This window comes from Hippocampus guttulatus, chromosome 17 (genome assembly GCF_054856545.1).
Source record: "Hippocampus guttulatus isolate MCC_2025c chromosome 17, RoL_Hgut_1.0, whole genome shotgun sequence".
NCBI classification, from domain to species: Eukaryota; Metazoa; Chordata; class Actinopteri; order Syngnathiformes; family Syngnathidae; genus Hippocampus; species Hippocampus guttulatus.
This window is the reverse complement of record NC_141277.1, coordinates 8,426,135-8,440,666: the sequence shown is the minus strand read 5'-3', so window position 1 is coordinate 8,440,666 and position 14,532 is coordinate 8,426,135. Positions and strand designations below refer to the sequence as shown.

Here is a 14,532-nt window from a genome sequence, read left to right as displayed (position 1 = left end):
TTACTTCCAAAGGCGGAAAACAACAGGTTGACTCCATTTCCCAATTCCGCGTTGGTGCATTTACACAAAACAGTGATACCAGGAAAAAAAAGTGTCTGTTACAAATCTGATACGACCTCCGAAGGCGGAAAATAAATGTTGATACACAACCGCTATAAATGGCAGCTTTTACAGGCAGTGTGAAAGGGGCTAAGCATGCTAAATGTTGCATCTTCGGTGATGACTTTGTTAACTACCTTGGGAAATTTACCTATTTAATCAGAACAATGTGACACGGAGTGCTTTTCACAAGCAGAGGCTAAAGAGCCACTTCCTGCCCTAAATGATGACATCACTTGACCTTTCTCGCACACGCAACAGTCAGTTCCAGTCGACTGGGCAGGCAGTTTGTGCAGCTTAGATGAATGCCTAACATCCGCAGGTGACGTGGCAGCAGGGTCAGAACCTTTTTGGGCGGGGTGAGCAGATCAATGCGACCAAACGCTGCTATCGATCCAGCTGGATTTATTCCGCCCCCGCGATCGCACCTCCCACCTCCCAAGCTCTCAAAGTCAACACAAAGCCGTCGCAGCCGACGGGAGGAACTGTAACCCGCTTGACCCGAGAGCACCGGAATAAATCTCACTCTCTCCTCGGCAGCTCGTTTAATGAAGGACATAATGGCTGAAGCGCTGTTAGCATGGCGGCCGCCAGGACGGTAAATCTCCCGTTCTCCTTGGGGGTGCAGTGTGTGTGTGGGGGTGCGCACGACACTTTGCAGCTGTACGACAGGCAGTAAATCTGATACCGGTGTCATCGTCAATAGAGTCGCACTATCACCAATTCACTGGACCAATTTACACAGTCGCATTTGAAGTGATTGAAAGATGTACTACTGCTGGAGATGGAAAAGAGCCGTCAATTGGTTGTGTGACGGGCTAAAGGCGGGTAAATACCGCGTTATCTGTGATGGCTCGGGAACTACCCCTAAAGTCTGAACATACTCACTTAGGGCCCTATATTCCTGACAAGTGCAGTATAAGAATACGCCTGGGTGGAATTTTCTTCCTTTTGGAATTTTCCTAGACAAGTGCTGTTACACAGGGGAGTTTGCGGCATTGTGGGTGTGAACACAGCAGATTTGATTCCTGGCTAATCAAAGCAACTCCTCTCATTCCCTTTATATTCAATGTTTGTTTGTTTTTTTGTTATGTTCTATGATTTTATTTCTACAACGATTCAGAGGGTTCGATGCACGCTGTAGTCATTTTTATGAATGAAATACGATGACATCCACCACACCTATCAGTGGAGAGCAGAATTTGTCTGCGTGAGCCTTGATCAAATCCATCAGTTACACCACATGCGCCACAACTTAGACCTGCGTTTCCCTGGTCTAAAGTCTCATCTACTTTCTGTCACCAAATTGTCATGTGCGCCAAGGCGTTTAATAGAAAACGCCTTCAATATGCTGAAAATGACAGAAAGCCACAGTGTGGGCTGACAAATTCCCAGACATGGTGAACCACACTCGCACCGGCAGAAAAATGAAGACGTGCGCCCATCGATGAAAATAGAGCCCACATATAGACGCTGGGAAAACAATGAGCAGTGTGAAAGGGGCTCCTCTCCTCCACCCTTATTTTGTGTCTGTGTGACATATACAAGACAGTGACACGGGGAAACAGTAAAAGGCTGTTCCAAGCAAGCAGAAATATGTGACCAATCATTCATGGATTTTCATTTCATGAATTTTCTGGATCCTGCCTACAAGGTCTCGTCTTACGGGAGGCGGTGACGTCTGCCGGAAAGCTACATGAGTGAAACAGCAAAAAGCCTTGCCCACTGCGACACTGTGCTGAAAACATTTTGCAATGTCACCCCTTAATAGTATTTGACATGAATTTAGTCACATTCAAATCATTTGTTAACAGGACGATGACACAAAAAACAAACAAAAAAAATACACTGCTCAGTATGCCGCTACGCCTGATGCATGCAATTTAAACACAGACAACTTTTCTGTATGCGTGTGTGTGTCAGGTCTCCTGTGTGGAGCAATTGGCCGGTCACTATGCCTCCACGTCTGTGTCCTCGCACGATGGGTGATCGATGCAAACCTTGCGGAGGTGCCTTTCACACGCACACCACCTCTGAAGGGTACAGTAACATCCGCATTCAAGCACCATAAATTAGGAACAAAAATTCCTGGGGTGTTATTTAAGTAAGAAAAATGGCACGTTGCAGTATTTTATTTGTATCGTGACTCCATGCTTTGTCTGCGTTTTGGCCACTATGGGGCAGTATATTATCTACACAGTGGATCTGCATAAATGCAATTTGGAACACATTGATACATTCACACATTTTCCCCTAATATTAAAAATATACAGTATATTTTTAAACATAATTTTTTTGGGGGGGGGGGGTGCATTTACAATGGGCCTCAATTTATATGTGGATTGACAGGGCTTGGTTCACATGGCCCCGACCCCGTCCACTGTAAATGAAAAACAACAAAAAAGTCCTTTGCAGGGGATAAAGAATATTGTTACCCTAATAGAATTTTTGGGTCACAATTTCATTAATCATGCTAGCTAAAAATTATGTTTATTTAGGTTCTCAGTTATTCAGGTCATGGCAATGTCCATAAGCTGAGTTGAAGTAACAGGACTTTTCACATTCTTTTTTTCTTCTCACTTCCTGAACAGCTCATGCCATGTTTGCGAACCAATTTTCCCATGTGACACCGTCTTATCAGATCCAAATTTTCCACACATTGCCAGAAACATGAGAATGAAAGTTATGGGTTAAAAAAAAAAAAGTGCAAGAGGGTAGTGTCAATGCCGACTGCCTCAACAGGCCTGGCTTGTCGGAACGAAGCGTGTGTGTGTGTGTGTGTGTGTTTTTTTGGGGGTCACTGGGGAGCTATTTTTGGCTCACCTTGGGCGGCGAATGCACCTGATATAGGTGAAGAGAGCACGGGTTCCAAGATGAAACTTCTAACTAGGAGTTGCTAGGAAACCACGACATGCGTGTAGTGTGTGTGGTGCGTGTGCCGTTTCCTGTTTGAAGCACACGTTACGACAGGTGGCGCGCAGTCTGATTCATATCTGGCCAATATGGGGAACAAAAGGCATGAAATATGACTCCATTTAAATATACAAGGAGGGGCATTTGATTAGGTACGGTGGCACTGTATGGTGGCATTGGACTGGTGGCCGGCAAATCGCAAGTGAAGCAAAGATCCAGAAAGTTAACTCAAGCTTCCAGGCAGCGAGAGGTAAGTCCGGTTGTTTTTTTGGGGTTTTTTTGAGGGGTGGCGGGGGTCCGATGGCAGGTACAGGTTTGAATTCCAGCTCTGGCCTCCCTGCATGGAGTTGGTATGTTCTCTCCGTACCTGTGTGGCTTTTCTCTGGGTACTGCGGTTCCTCCCATGTTCCAATGAGCGTGGCAAGTAAATGGAACATTCTTAATTGTCCCAAAGGTGTGAGCGCGGATGGTTGTTCGTCTATGTGTGTATGTGTGACGTGCGATTGGCTGGCAACCAGTTAAGGGCGTATACGCCGCCTCCTGCCCGAAGAAGGCAGGGATAGGCTCGGGCATGCCCCTCAACCCTTATGAGGATAAGCTGATCAGAAAATGGATAGATGCATATTATTTATTATAGATATTATACACATTTTTACGTACTATTGTGCAATCCTTTATTGTATGAAGTTCTACAGTCCTTAATATTCATACAACATCCATTTTTTAAATGAAATCATACCAATGAAAAAAATCATTTGACAGTTATTGTCATTCATAATAGGTTTGAAAAGTTTTCTACTACATTTTTTTGAATGAGATCCTACAAAGTTATTAGCGCGGCTGTGATTTGCATTTAGTGTGTGTGTGTGTGTGCGTGCGTGTGTGTGTGTGTCTGTGTGTGTGTGTGGAAAAGGGGAGGGGGGGTGCTCACCTCTGCAACTTTGAACCACAATATTATTACACCGCTCTGTTATATTACCACCCAAAAGCTAATGTATTCATATCATTTTCGCAAGTGTAAAAAGATGTGTTAGATAAGGTCATTATGCGAGGGGGTGGGGAGGGAGCAGGGGGTGTGGGTGGGGTAGGAAAAAAAGACATCTGTGAGGAGGAGGTGTGCATGCGTGCGGCAGAAGCCTGTGCACACTTTACGTCGGTGCAGCTCGGGACCACCTGGGATGGGGACCGGGCAGGGTGCACCGCCCTTGCTGAATGAGAACGTGGGCGGGGCCCGGGGCGTGAGGACCGGATAGTGATTGAAAGTGACTAGCAGAAGGATTTGAGTTGGGTATTAGAGAGATAGAGAGAAAGCGAGAGAGAGAGGGAGAGGGGCGGGGGGGATGGGCGAGTGAGGGAGTGAGCGCCCTTCAGCATCCCGAGTAAAGCTCGTAAAGTGTGCAAGAGAAGCAGGAAGAAGAGGAGGCACGGTAAGGAGAGAGAGAGAGAAAGCGGGAGGGGAGGAGGAAGACGACGAGCAGCCTTCCCCTCCGAGTCAACATTTTCTACTTTTTGATACTCCTTTTTGCGCCGTCGAGGACATCCTCGCCCGTGTGAGCAAAAGACATTTTTTTTTAAATTTTCATTTGGATTTTTCTTCTTCATGACTGACAGGAACCAACAGCGGATGATCGGCGCCGGTCCCGCCAGGAGAGGGGAGGACGGCGACCGTCCCGCGGATGCGCGCGACTAGTAAGTGATGACGGAGCACTTGCTTGACTTTTTCATTCCGGGGGCGAAGACCCACGAGACAGTTTACGGTACTGATCCGAATTGGATTGAATGAAGACACACAAGTATCTCCACGTGCTCAGTAAAGTAGGGCGTTGGGGTGGGGGTGGTAAAGGGGGGTTTTTCGGGGAAGTCCCCTTTTCAGTTGAAATCAGCGCTGTCTAAACTTTTCACAGGAAAAAAAGAGCAAAGATGCAACGGCCACGTTGAAATTCTTACATTTATCAAAAGGGAGGATCCCATTTTTTTCAACATAAAAACGGAGCCCACTCCTGCATTTTTTTTTTTAAATTTAAGTTCCATCTCCTGTTAAATGCCAGTTTTATTGGAAGCCGCAGGAAAATTGAAGACGGACCACAATTGGACTGTGGGCCTCATTTTGGTCACCTCTGTACGAAATGGATGATATTTTTTTTGAGTGAATAACCATTTTTGTTTTCTAACACACAGTACAAAAAAAGTCGTATACCAAAACACAGTGTATCCCCCCCCCCCCAAAAAAGAGTAGGAACAAGTTGTCTAAATCCGATCCCTTCACAATTAATTGCATCTACAATCTAAAATAGATGCATACTCTCCACATAAACACATGAAAAATACAAAGTATGCGCCTTTCGCCCACACATATTCATCATGATTTTATAAACTCCTTTAAGTGCTTTTAGTTTAATTCCTCGAGCATACTCTTTCACAGCCCCTCTTTAAATCATTAAATGCTCTTGCGACAGGAGATGGACTCGATGTCTACCACTTATGGGCGGTGCCAGCGACTTGAGCCACACTTCTTCCTCCGTGTCAATTGTGCAAATGTAAAAAATGTATTTGCGCTTGGCGACTGATAAAATTGTCGTCATTATGGAGTCCAGTGACGCTACCAAAGGTTAGAATAGTTTGGGATTTTTCATTGTACTTTTTATTTTGTTTCTTTTACATTTAGTTAGCTCTAATTAGTTTTCAGAACGGGTTTGTTAGTTTTAATTAAGTTTTAGGTTTTCCAAAAATGTTTTAGTTTAGTTTTATTGGTTTTAGTATTATTTTGCGTGTATTTCTTGTGTGCACGATGGCAAAAAACATCAACAGTATTTTGTGGTAAAATCACAACGTCAACTATTTTGTAAACACTAATTTAGAAAGCCAAATGCTGCTAACCGCACAACAGTCGACAGACTTTGAAGTACAATCAACGCAGTGGCTTACGACCGCTCCTCAAGTTAGAATCATCACAACTCTAACGTCATAAATAAAGCTCGGATGGTCTCGCTTTCCATCACTTTGTTTGCCAAGTTGCCAGCATCTAAAGTGCCTTTGTGGCGTCAAATTCCACTGAGAAGTCTTCCACGCAGAGCACAAGTCACTTGCCCACTTGCTTATGTCAGTCAGTCACAGTCAAAGTGGATGGATGGATGGATCGATAGACAAGACAATTTTCTTCATGTATGAAGCACAAGAGGAGAGCACTTGTTATGTGGCGCGAATTGACAGAATTTGTTAAGTTGTGAAAATTTGTTCATGTTCCACCCTGCAGGACAATCAAGAGGGCCGGAGACACGGCCCTAACCTCGGCTTTGAGGCACGTAACTGTGTGAACGCCATCCCGCACTCCCGGCGGCACTATGGTTAAAGTGCACGCCAGGATCATTCCCCAAAAGCAGACCCCGAAAGCCCAATCAAGAAAGGAAGAGTGTCCCGGATCCGTTCCGGGGGACATTTGCAGTCACTTCTTCATCGGCCAGTGAAAGTCAACCGAGGATGCCCGACGTCTCCCTATGATCGGCACCCCATGCGCGTCGCCCCTCCACCGAGCCCCGACCGCCACCCCGCCTGCCATGCTCCTTTGGGTAGCGCTCTTGCTGCTGCACTGCTCGGCCTCCGCGCTGGGGGGCCAGTACGAGCTGTGCAAGTCTCTGGTGAGCACGGATGACGGCTCCGTGTGGGAGCATTACGCGTGCCAGCCTCGGGCCGAGTCCATGAAGGACTACATGAGGATCAAGGTGGACCCGCCCGGCGTCACGTGCGGGAACCCGCCCGAGAGGTTTTGCACCCTGGTGAGTTTTTGCTGCATGAGAAGTCGAGAGAGCTCTAAGGGCATGGCTCGGGGGGGGGGGGGGGGGGGGGGGGGGGGGGGGCAGTGGCATGCAGTGGTGGGGGGGGGGGCTTTGGGTGCTTAGGTGAGTGTGACTGAAGAAAACATGATTCTCGGGCACACCCATCGCAGTTCCACTCAAGGTACTCACACTCTGTACTTAAATAGAAGTATACCTACTTCAAAATCTCTTGTGAAAGGAGAAGGACTGGTACATAAGTATAAAAATAGAAGGACAGACCTGCTGTTCTAGATTAAAGAAGTCAGAGATGTATTAAAATCATGTAAGATAAATGCTGAAAATGGGCAGAAAAAGGAGAACTATGTCGTACGGAATTGTTAGAGCATTCAACTGTTTTTTTTGGAGGGGGGGTGATTAGAGGGGGTGAGGGGGGGGCTGAAAGGGTGCCAAGAAATGCACTTCTGTATCTGGCAAGAGTCGCCCGCCCCCATTAAATCAGAACTTGAGTGCCTTCATTTGCATCAATTATCATCCAACACAACTTCACCGCGCCGTTAGCTAGCAGCCATGTCCACGCCCCAAAAATATCCATCCTCTCTTGATGCCACAGTTTATGAAACAGCGTGGAGTCGTCGTTTAAATTCCCCAAGCGAGGAGGTGAAGTCATCGATGAGCCCCACCAAACGAGAGGAACCCACTAAATGTGTTAGTTTGTCAGCTAGCTCGTGGCTAGCGCCTCTCGTCACCTAGAATACGTTTTCTACTTTCACGTTACAGGGACTTGACGGAAACTATTTTTACTGTCAATTGTGTACATGAAATGAAAACAAAAAATAAAAACAAAACAATTTCCCTTTTTTATGAACATCTTAAAAACAGCCACGGAAAGGGAATCTTGCTTCGACAAATCTGTTGCCACCGTCGTTCATGCAAGTAGAGTACAGATACCAGAAAACTCCACTTAAGCAGAGTCACAAAGTATTTACACGTGCTTATTTCCCACCATGGAAAATAAGCAGGAAGCTTAAACGACACGCAGGCAAAGGTGATTTAATTAAGATCTCTAGGGTTCTTAGCTAGCGCGATGACATAAGTGCAACGAGTTGGCATTGTGTCCGTCTAATGGGGTGCTGCTTGCAAATCCATGACAGTGTTCCCCCACTTTATCACAGTTCCTCGTTTATGCCCATGATACTTTCCAGATTTCATCTGCAATCTTTTATTTTAAGAATTTTTTTTTTTTTTTTTTTGCCACGCAGTGGCGGATAGTGATATAAGGTGCACATTCAGCTATTTATCGAAGGGGGACAACAAGTCAAACGCACAAATACAGAATGAAAACTTCACTAGGAGCTGCTGTAAATGACAACACACAGATTAACTGGCCAAGTTTCTAAAATAAACCACTTTGCAAGATTTTTGCAATTCGCACCTGGGCTCGGTTCACTGTGATGTTGACACTAAAATGCCGAGATGGAACCTTTTTTTTTTTTTTGGTTGACTGTGCGGCAAGGACAATGAAGGACAAACCTCGGTTGGCAAACTCGTTAAGATGTCAGCAATATTTAACGCGCCCCAGCCTGCGGGCCAGCCCTCCACCCTCCTCGCAGCTCAAGTATTCATATATTCAAGCTTTATGGACGAGAATTAAGCAGCTACACGTCGGCAGAAAGTCACCTGACCCGTTTCGTCAGCTGTGAGCCCAAAAAGTCTGAAAACAAGAATAGCATCGTGGGTTTTGCGTGAACAAACAAGCCGTCATCTCCCGTCTCGTGAGGGTTCCGCAGTCGTTCGCATCCGACAGGAAGTGGCGGACACCTAATGGTTAATGATTTGTTTCATGTAGACGAAGCGGAAACAAGTCTCCAGAAAGCCTCTCGGATGACTCCTCCGGAGAAGGGAAGGGTGGGCGGGGAGGGCGGGCTTGTAGCCCAAGACGGCGGTGACGTATTGACATCTGCCCCCTAATGGCTCGGGTCTGGAAAGTTCTGCAATTCTGCTTCCGAGTGAGCTCAGATTAAATATTGATGGGCTCCTTAATGGGCTTCCTTACAAGGGTCGGCCCGGCCCGACGATGGCCCATCCACGGAGAGTGCGCCACCGGGCTTGATGAGATGATGGGAGGGCGGGATGGGACGGAACGGGACGGGAAGGAGTGGGATCCGAGTCAGCGCTTTAAACTTTGCGTCGGAAGCGTCTGGTGGCTGAGGCGAAGGCGGCGGCGATGCGCGGGGCTGGAGAAGCTGAGCGACGACACTTTCTTTGGCAGGTGAGGCGCGATGAGTGGGCCTCATTCGCTGACTAATTTATGACTACCATCTGAACGCCTCTTTTGCCAAAAAAAGAAAACTTTCACAGTATGTCTGATAATCGACTTCAAGGAATGGAGATGCAGTGAGCTCATCTCCTATCGCCTCGTTTGGCCGTTTAAGGTGTCATTTTTGACTTCCAACATTTGGATGATTAACATGGTCGGCTCCATTCTCAAGTTCTTCAGTCCTGTGTTGCCAAATAAACCTTATGACTCTCAGTCTGCTTTTTTTTTTTGTTTGCCTTAAAATCTGTCCTACCAATGTTTCACATCAGAAAACATGGTTTAGTAACAAAGTTTGAACAATCTGCTTCATTCTCGAACTCTGAAGTCCAACGTTGCTGAGAAAAACGTTAAGAGAGGACTGTATGCCCCAATACACAATTTCTTTCATTGAAATCGGTGCTATCAACAGTCAACATCCAACACAAAGTAACATTTGACACTTGACTTCTTAAACTAGCAATGACAGTAATGGTGTGACTCAATCCATTTTCATCATTTGCCTATCGATCAATGACATCATTGATCGGCTCGGTAAAATATGACATGACAGCTCGTTCGCTCAAGTGTGCTGACCTGCCATCGTTATTAATCCTGTAATTCGGATTACTCTGATTTATTTAAATTTTTGTTTTAAATGGGTTTTTTAAATATCATTTTGGAGGGAGGGATTGGGGGGGGGATGATTGATTCTCTACGGTACAATATTGATATATAGATGTTGGTGTAGGATATTTGTCCAAAAGCTTGTCTCAATCCACTTTTTTGCATTCAAATCTGATCGGCGCCATTCGTCACTCGATCAGATGATTAATTAAAGTGTGCACACGTCAGGGAAGGTCCATTTATCTGATCTATTTGTCTACTGTGAAGCCTTTCGCCCTCTCGCACTCTTCATTTCCCCGTCTGAAGGATTTGGCAGCTGAACAGAAAAGTTGTGCTACTTATTTAACTGCCATACATTTGCATGCAATCCTACAAATCCAGGGGAAACTTGGGGCACAGAAAAAACGAGTGGGGGGAATCACCCTATGGGCAGAGCTGCTCGTCTTTAATAACTTCACATAAGCGACTGCGGAGAAAGATGCAAAATTATTTTTGTTTTCCCCCGCCTCTCACTTTCCACCTTCACCCGGTGACAACGTGTTCCTAAAAACTGGAGAGGATTCAGGGAGTTTTTGATGTGATGGTGCGCTATCCCCGCCTGCTTTCTTTCGCTTTACTGTACTTTCTCCATGGGGAGGTTTCTTTTTTTTTTTCCGATTTCTCTCGTTATTTTTTTTTCTTCTTTTACGCCGCGAGTGCAACAAGCTCTGCCACGCGGGGCCAGCGTGTTCCGTGTGCTGGCTTCTGTCGATGCGAGGGAGCGGCGGCAGAAAGCTTTGGAGTTGCTACTGTACTGTGCTGCGGATGATGGGAGTTAAAATGACGTCAATAGCTCGCAGAAATGGATAAGCTTCAATATGATTTTGCATTCCTACAATAAGGGAATACAAGCATTAGTCAAAAGCGGATTACTAGGGTTTTTTAATCAAGAGCACCTCTTTGATCTTATCTTAAACCATCCTGAAAAGTGAATTTAGAGATTTGTGTCAGACATGAGGCATGTCCAAAGATAATTGAAAATGTGCAAAAACTGAAACCTATTGCACGCAGGACAGAAGGTTGAAGATAAAGCATTGTTTGTCTGATATTTGGGCGTGGCTAAATTTGAAGCCCAGTGATATATGAGCACCTGGTGTGAATTGCGAGGACGCAGGATTTTTTATTTTATTTTTTTAAATTCCGACTTGACCGCCCGCATGGTTCACTGAGGCCTTGTGCTGGCACGGCCACTTTAGAGTGCCTCGTTGTTGCTTGGCAAGCTTACAGAAGTGGCATTCGATTGACTGCAGTGGTTTCAGCACATTTAGCGGATGCACCCACAGCAGCGAGGATTATTTTTTACTACCGGTATTTTGATTTTCTTGTAATCATTCAAAGTTGGTTGGCTGTTGAATGTGTCAAATTTAGAAGACATTTATTTTCACTTGGCAGGAACTTGAGTGTAACTAAATTTGGACTTGCCTTTATATAGTAAAAACATGTTTTAAAAAAACTACTAAGCATACTCAGCAATCTAATCAGTCATTAATAGGGAGGTCACAGTGTTAGCATATTTGCCTAGCGCTAGTATGTAGCTAGTATGTACCTATGTTCTTTTTTTTAATATTTTTGCGGAAAACAACAAATTCATTTAATTCAACCTCTGCAGATCATGATGACGCGGATGATGTTTGTATTGCTATTTTAAGTTGAAAATGATTTTCTCGATGCTGCTCGACGAATGATACATGAGACTTATAGAAATGTAAGAACGTACTTCTGTAAGTCCTTACATTACTAAAATCAAACTAGAATTGAACACATTCTCCTTCCGAGCCGCTGGCGTGCGTTGCGCAGGGCGCGACGTTGGCTTGTAGCGTCCAAGAGCCGAGCTTCACCACGCAATACCATCGAGTCAATACAAAACAACGTTATAAGGCCTTCAAGAACACTGCTCGTTATTTGGTCTTTGAAGGCCAATCTTCCCATGCTGCGTTTTCCTCCAGCTCCAGCCCAGCAGATGCCAACGGGCTGTTGCGGGAACATTAGCGCGTGCGTCGGTCCCGTCTCAGAGACAAAAACAACACACCTCCCTGCTCCACAACGCCTGTTTTAGAAGCTCTAAAAATAGACATGAGAGGGGAAATAGAGAGAGAGAGAAAGAGAGACAGGAAAGGGGAGGAAGCAAAGGAAACTAACGGGGAGGACGATGACAGCTGGTGGAGTGGATGGGCTCTTCTCAGACTGGGCCAGGGGCCACGCTACCTGCCGCCGACCCTGCACGGGCCCCCCGCCAGGCCAGCTGTGGGCCTTCAAGGCCGCGTGAAAGGGCAGTCCCAAGCCCAGCGGCGAACTTGGAGGGTGGCTGGAGAGGAGGGGGGGGACTGATAGCGTCCTAATGTGCACCCTCCCACGGTGGACTGGGAGGATGGGAAGGGATGCAGCTTCCAATGTGAAGTGTTGGCATAATGCGAGGATAGTTCTAAGTGAGATTTGTGCCTAAGCGAGGCAGGACTAAGAGGGATCGGCCACAGGGCCTTACGCACACTGTATGGCACGGTGCTGGGGGTGTTTTTTGCTGACGGCTCGCAGTGGGGAGGGAACCGGGTCGATGCCGAGGACCTGACTTTGGGCTGGCAGGGATTTTTTTTTTCATTGTAGTTTTCCATTCGTTTTGAGTTTTGTTTTTGAAATCCAGTTAGTTTTAATTAGGTCTTCTACAAACATATTTGTCAGTTTTTAATCGTTGGTCTTTTTTCAAAAACGCTTTTAAGTTCGTTTTCATTAGTCTGAGTATTAGTTAGGAGACGACCGATTAATTGGCTGGCCAGTTCAAAGTCAGCAGATTTTTGCAGGTTGTTGTTTTTTTTAGACATTACATAAGCCATAAGATGATTCCATTCAAACACCCCCCTCATCCCCACCCCCAAAAAAAATCAGGGGAAAAAAAAATCACCAGATTTTTGCCAATTTTTCTCTCTGTTGTAAACTACTAAGACAAAATATTACATAAATGTCAAATGCTCTCTGCCTGTAATTGATATCTCTACTCCACTAAGCATCAAGCGGCCAAAAAGAAAGTTGGGATATTTTTTTTCCAAATCAATCGGCTCATAGCTTTTTTATTCAAAGAGCATTTGTCAAGTGGAAGATAAATAAAACACAATAATCAGTGAATCATAAAATAAGCTACAATACCTTCTCTGTCCCACCGTTTAGTTATACTCAAAAAAATGCTGATTTGAATTGAGTTTTATCCAACACAGTAAAAGAGCACGGCAAATTAAGCTCGCATCCGACAGACTTTCAGTTTCAGTGCCCGTTCAAATCCCCCAAAGTAAAGATGAGCGCCATCTGCGTGCCAACTTGCAAATTATTTGCAGGTAATGAAAAGTGCACTAAATATTTGTTTAGCCTAGATAACATACTCATATGCGGCATTCTCTGCTTGAAAACATCTCACAAGATAAAAGATGAGCGTCATAAATGAAAAGGCAATATCCTTTGCCTTAGCCCCTCTGAGCCCTTTTTAACGGGAGGGTCATTTCACTTGATGCCCCCCCCCCCGCCCTCCATCCCAAAACAAAATATATTGTGTGTTTGCTCAGCGTCCCTTATACACTTTATTCCCCTTGCTGGTCATATAACTTATAGAACGTTCCGGAAGTGGCTGAGATGGCAAAGGGATGAAGGAAGGAGAGGAATGCTGTTTCACCACCGGCCAGGTGTACATGTTAGCGTAGCCCGGATAAGATGATATTTAAAAAAATAATAAAAATGACAATTAGAATATATACTTTGTCTATTTTGCAGCTTTAACCCCATCACAGTTGGGTTCGAAAGGTGCATTGGTGTTTATTCAACAAAATGTGTTTTTTCAACATTTATTTCTTATTCTTATGCATTAAAATAAAATGGCAGACTTTAAAGCAAAATGATATGGTTGCTTTAAACACACAATGAGTTGGATTCATGTTCAGTTTGACAGCGAACTTTAACTCATTCAGTACCAGCCAATTCTAGACCAAGTCTGAAAAGACGTTTAAAAACGTCTTTGGGAGTGAATGAGTTAACTGAGAGTAACAGACAGCTTCAATACTCTTGGAGAATTGAAAATGTTAAAAAGAAGAAAGAGCTGAACTGCTGCTTGTTGCGAAGTAAGCAGAGTTCACTCCCACCATAACAGCTGAAACAACTAAAATCGCATAAATCGGGTCACTCATATCTTCAGATGCCTCTGTGCGTATTAGGTGCAAATTAGAAAAGTGTATTCAAAACAATTTTTAAAAAAAGCATATTTTCAATTGTTTCAAAACAACGCGAACGGGAAGTCCGCTTAAGGCCGAGGCATCATGGAGGCTGTTGTCATGGAGACGAGATGGCGGGGAGGATAATTGCTGGAGGGGCTTAGCAGTGCGGGCCACCTGCCGCAGCAGTTGGCTCGGATCTCAGTATATGTGTGTGTGTGTGTGTGTGTGTGTGTGTGTGTGTGTGTGTGTGTGTGTGTGTGTGTGTGTGTGTGTGTGTGTGTGTGTGTGTGTGTGTCCTGGCATAGATACCCTGAGGCGATGCTGGCAGAGCAGGACACGAAGGACATGCCGGGCACACAAAGGGCTTAAATGCAACCTTGCGTCCCTTGTGTGGGAGGATCATAAAAAAAGGGGGGAAAAATGCCCCGCCCTCCCATACAGTATATTACTTCACATCCACTATAATTAATTCTCACACAAGGTCACATAAGGCTGATGAAAATCAGCATGTTTCATTTCAACTGAAGACATTAGAATTTGGCATCCATTTGTACATTCTTTTATGTATGACAGTGGGTGGTACCTTGAAGTTTAATTC

General features: G+C 45.1%; 1 protein-coding gene across 6 annotated transcripts in view; it reads left to right on the top strand.

Annotated features, from left to right (window-relative positions):
- The first annotated feature begins 4,339 nt into the window (after nucleotides 1-4,339).
- ntng2b (netrin g2b) overlaps nucleotides 4,340-14,532 on the top strand; it is a 55,441-nt gene continuing 45,248 nt past the window's right edge. For 5 of the 6 annotated variants that reach the window (XM_086134692.1, XM_086134696.1, XM_086134695.1 and 2 more), the window contains exons 1-2: nucleotides 4,356-4,701; nucleotides 6,266-6,785. In XM_086134692.1, the coding sequence (XP_085990818.1) occupies nucleotides 6,507-6,785 (279 nt within the window). In that variant the 5' untranslated portion in view covers nucleotides 4,356-4,701; nucleotides 6,266-6,506. Of the gene's footprint in view, nucleotides 4,702-6,265; nucleotides 6,786-14,532 lie in introns of all 6 variants that reach the window. The other variant, XM_086134691.1, reaches the window with a different exon arrangement.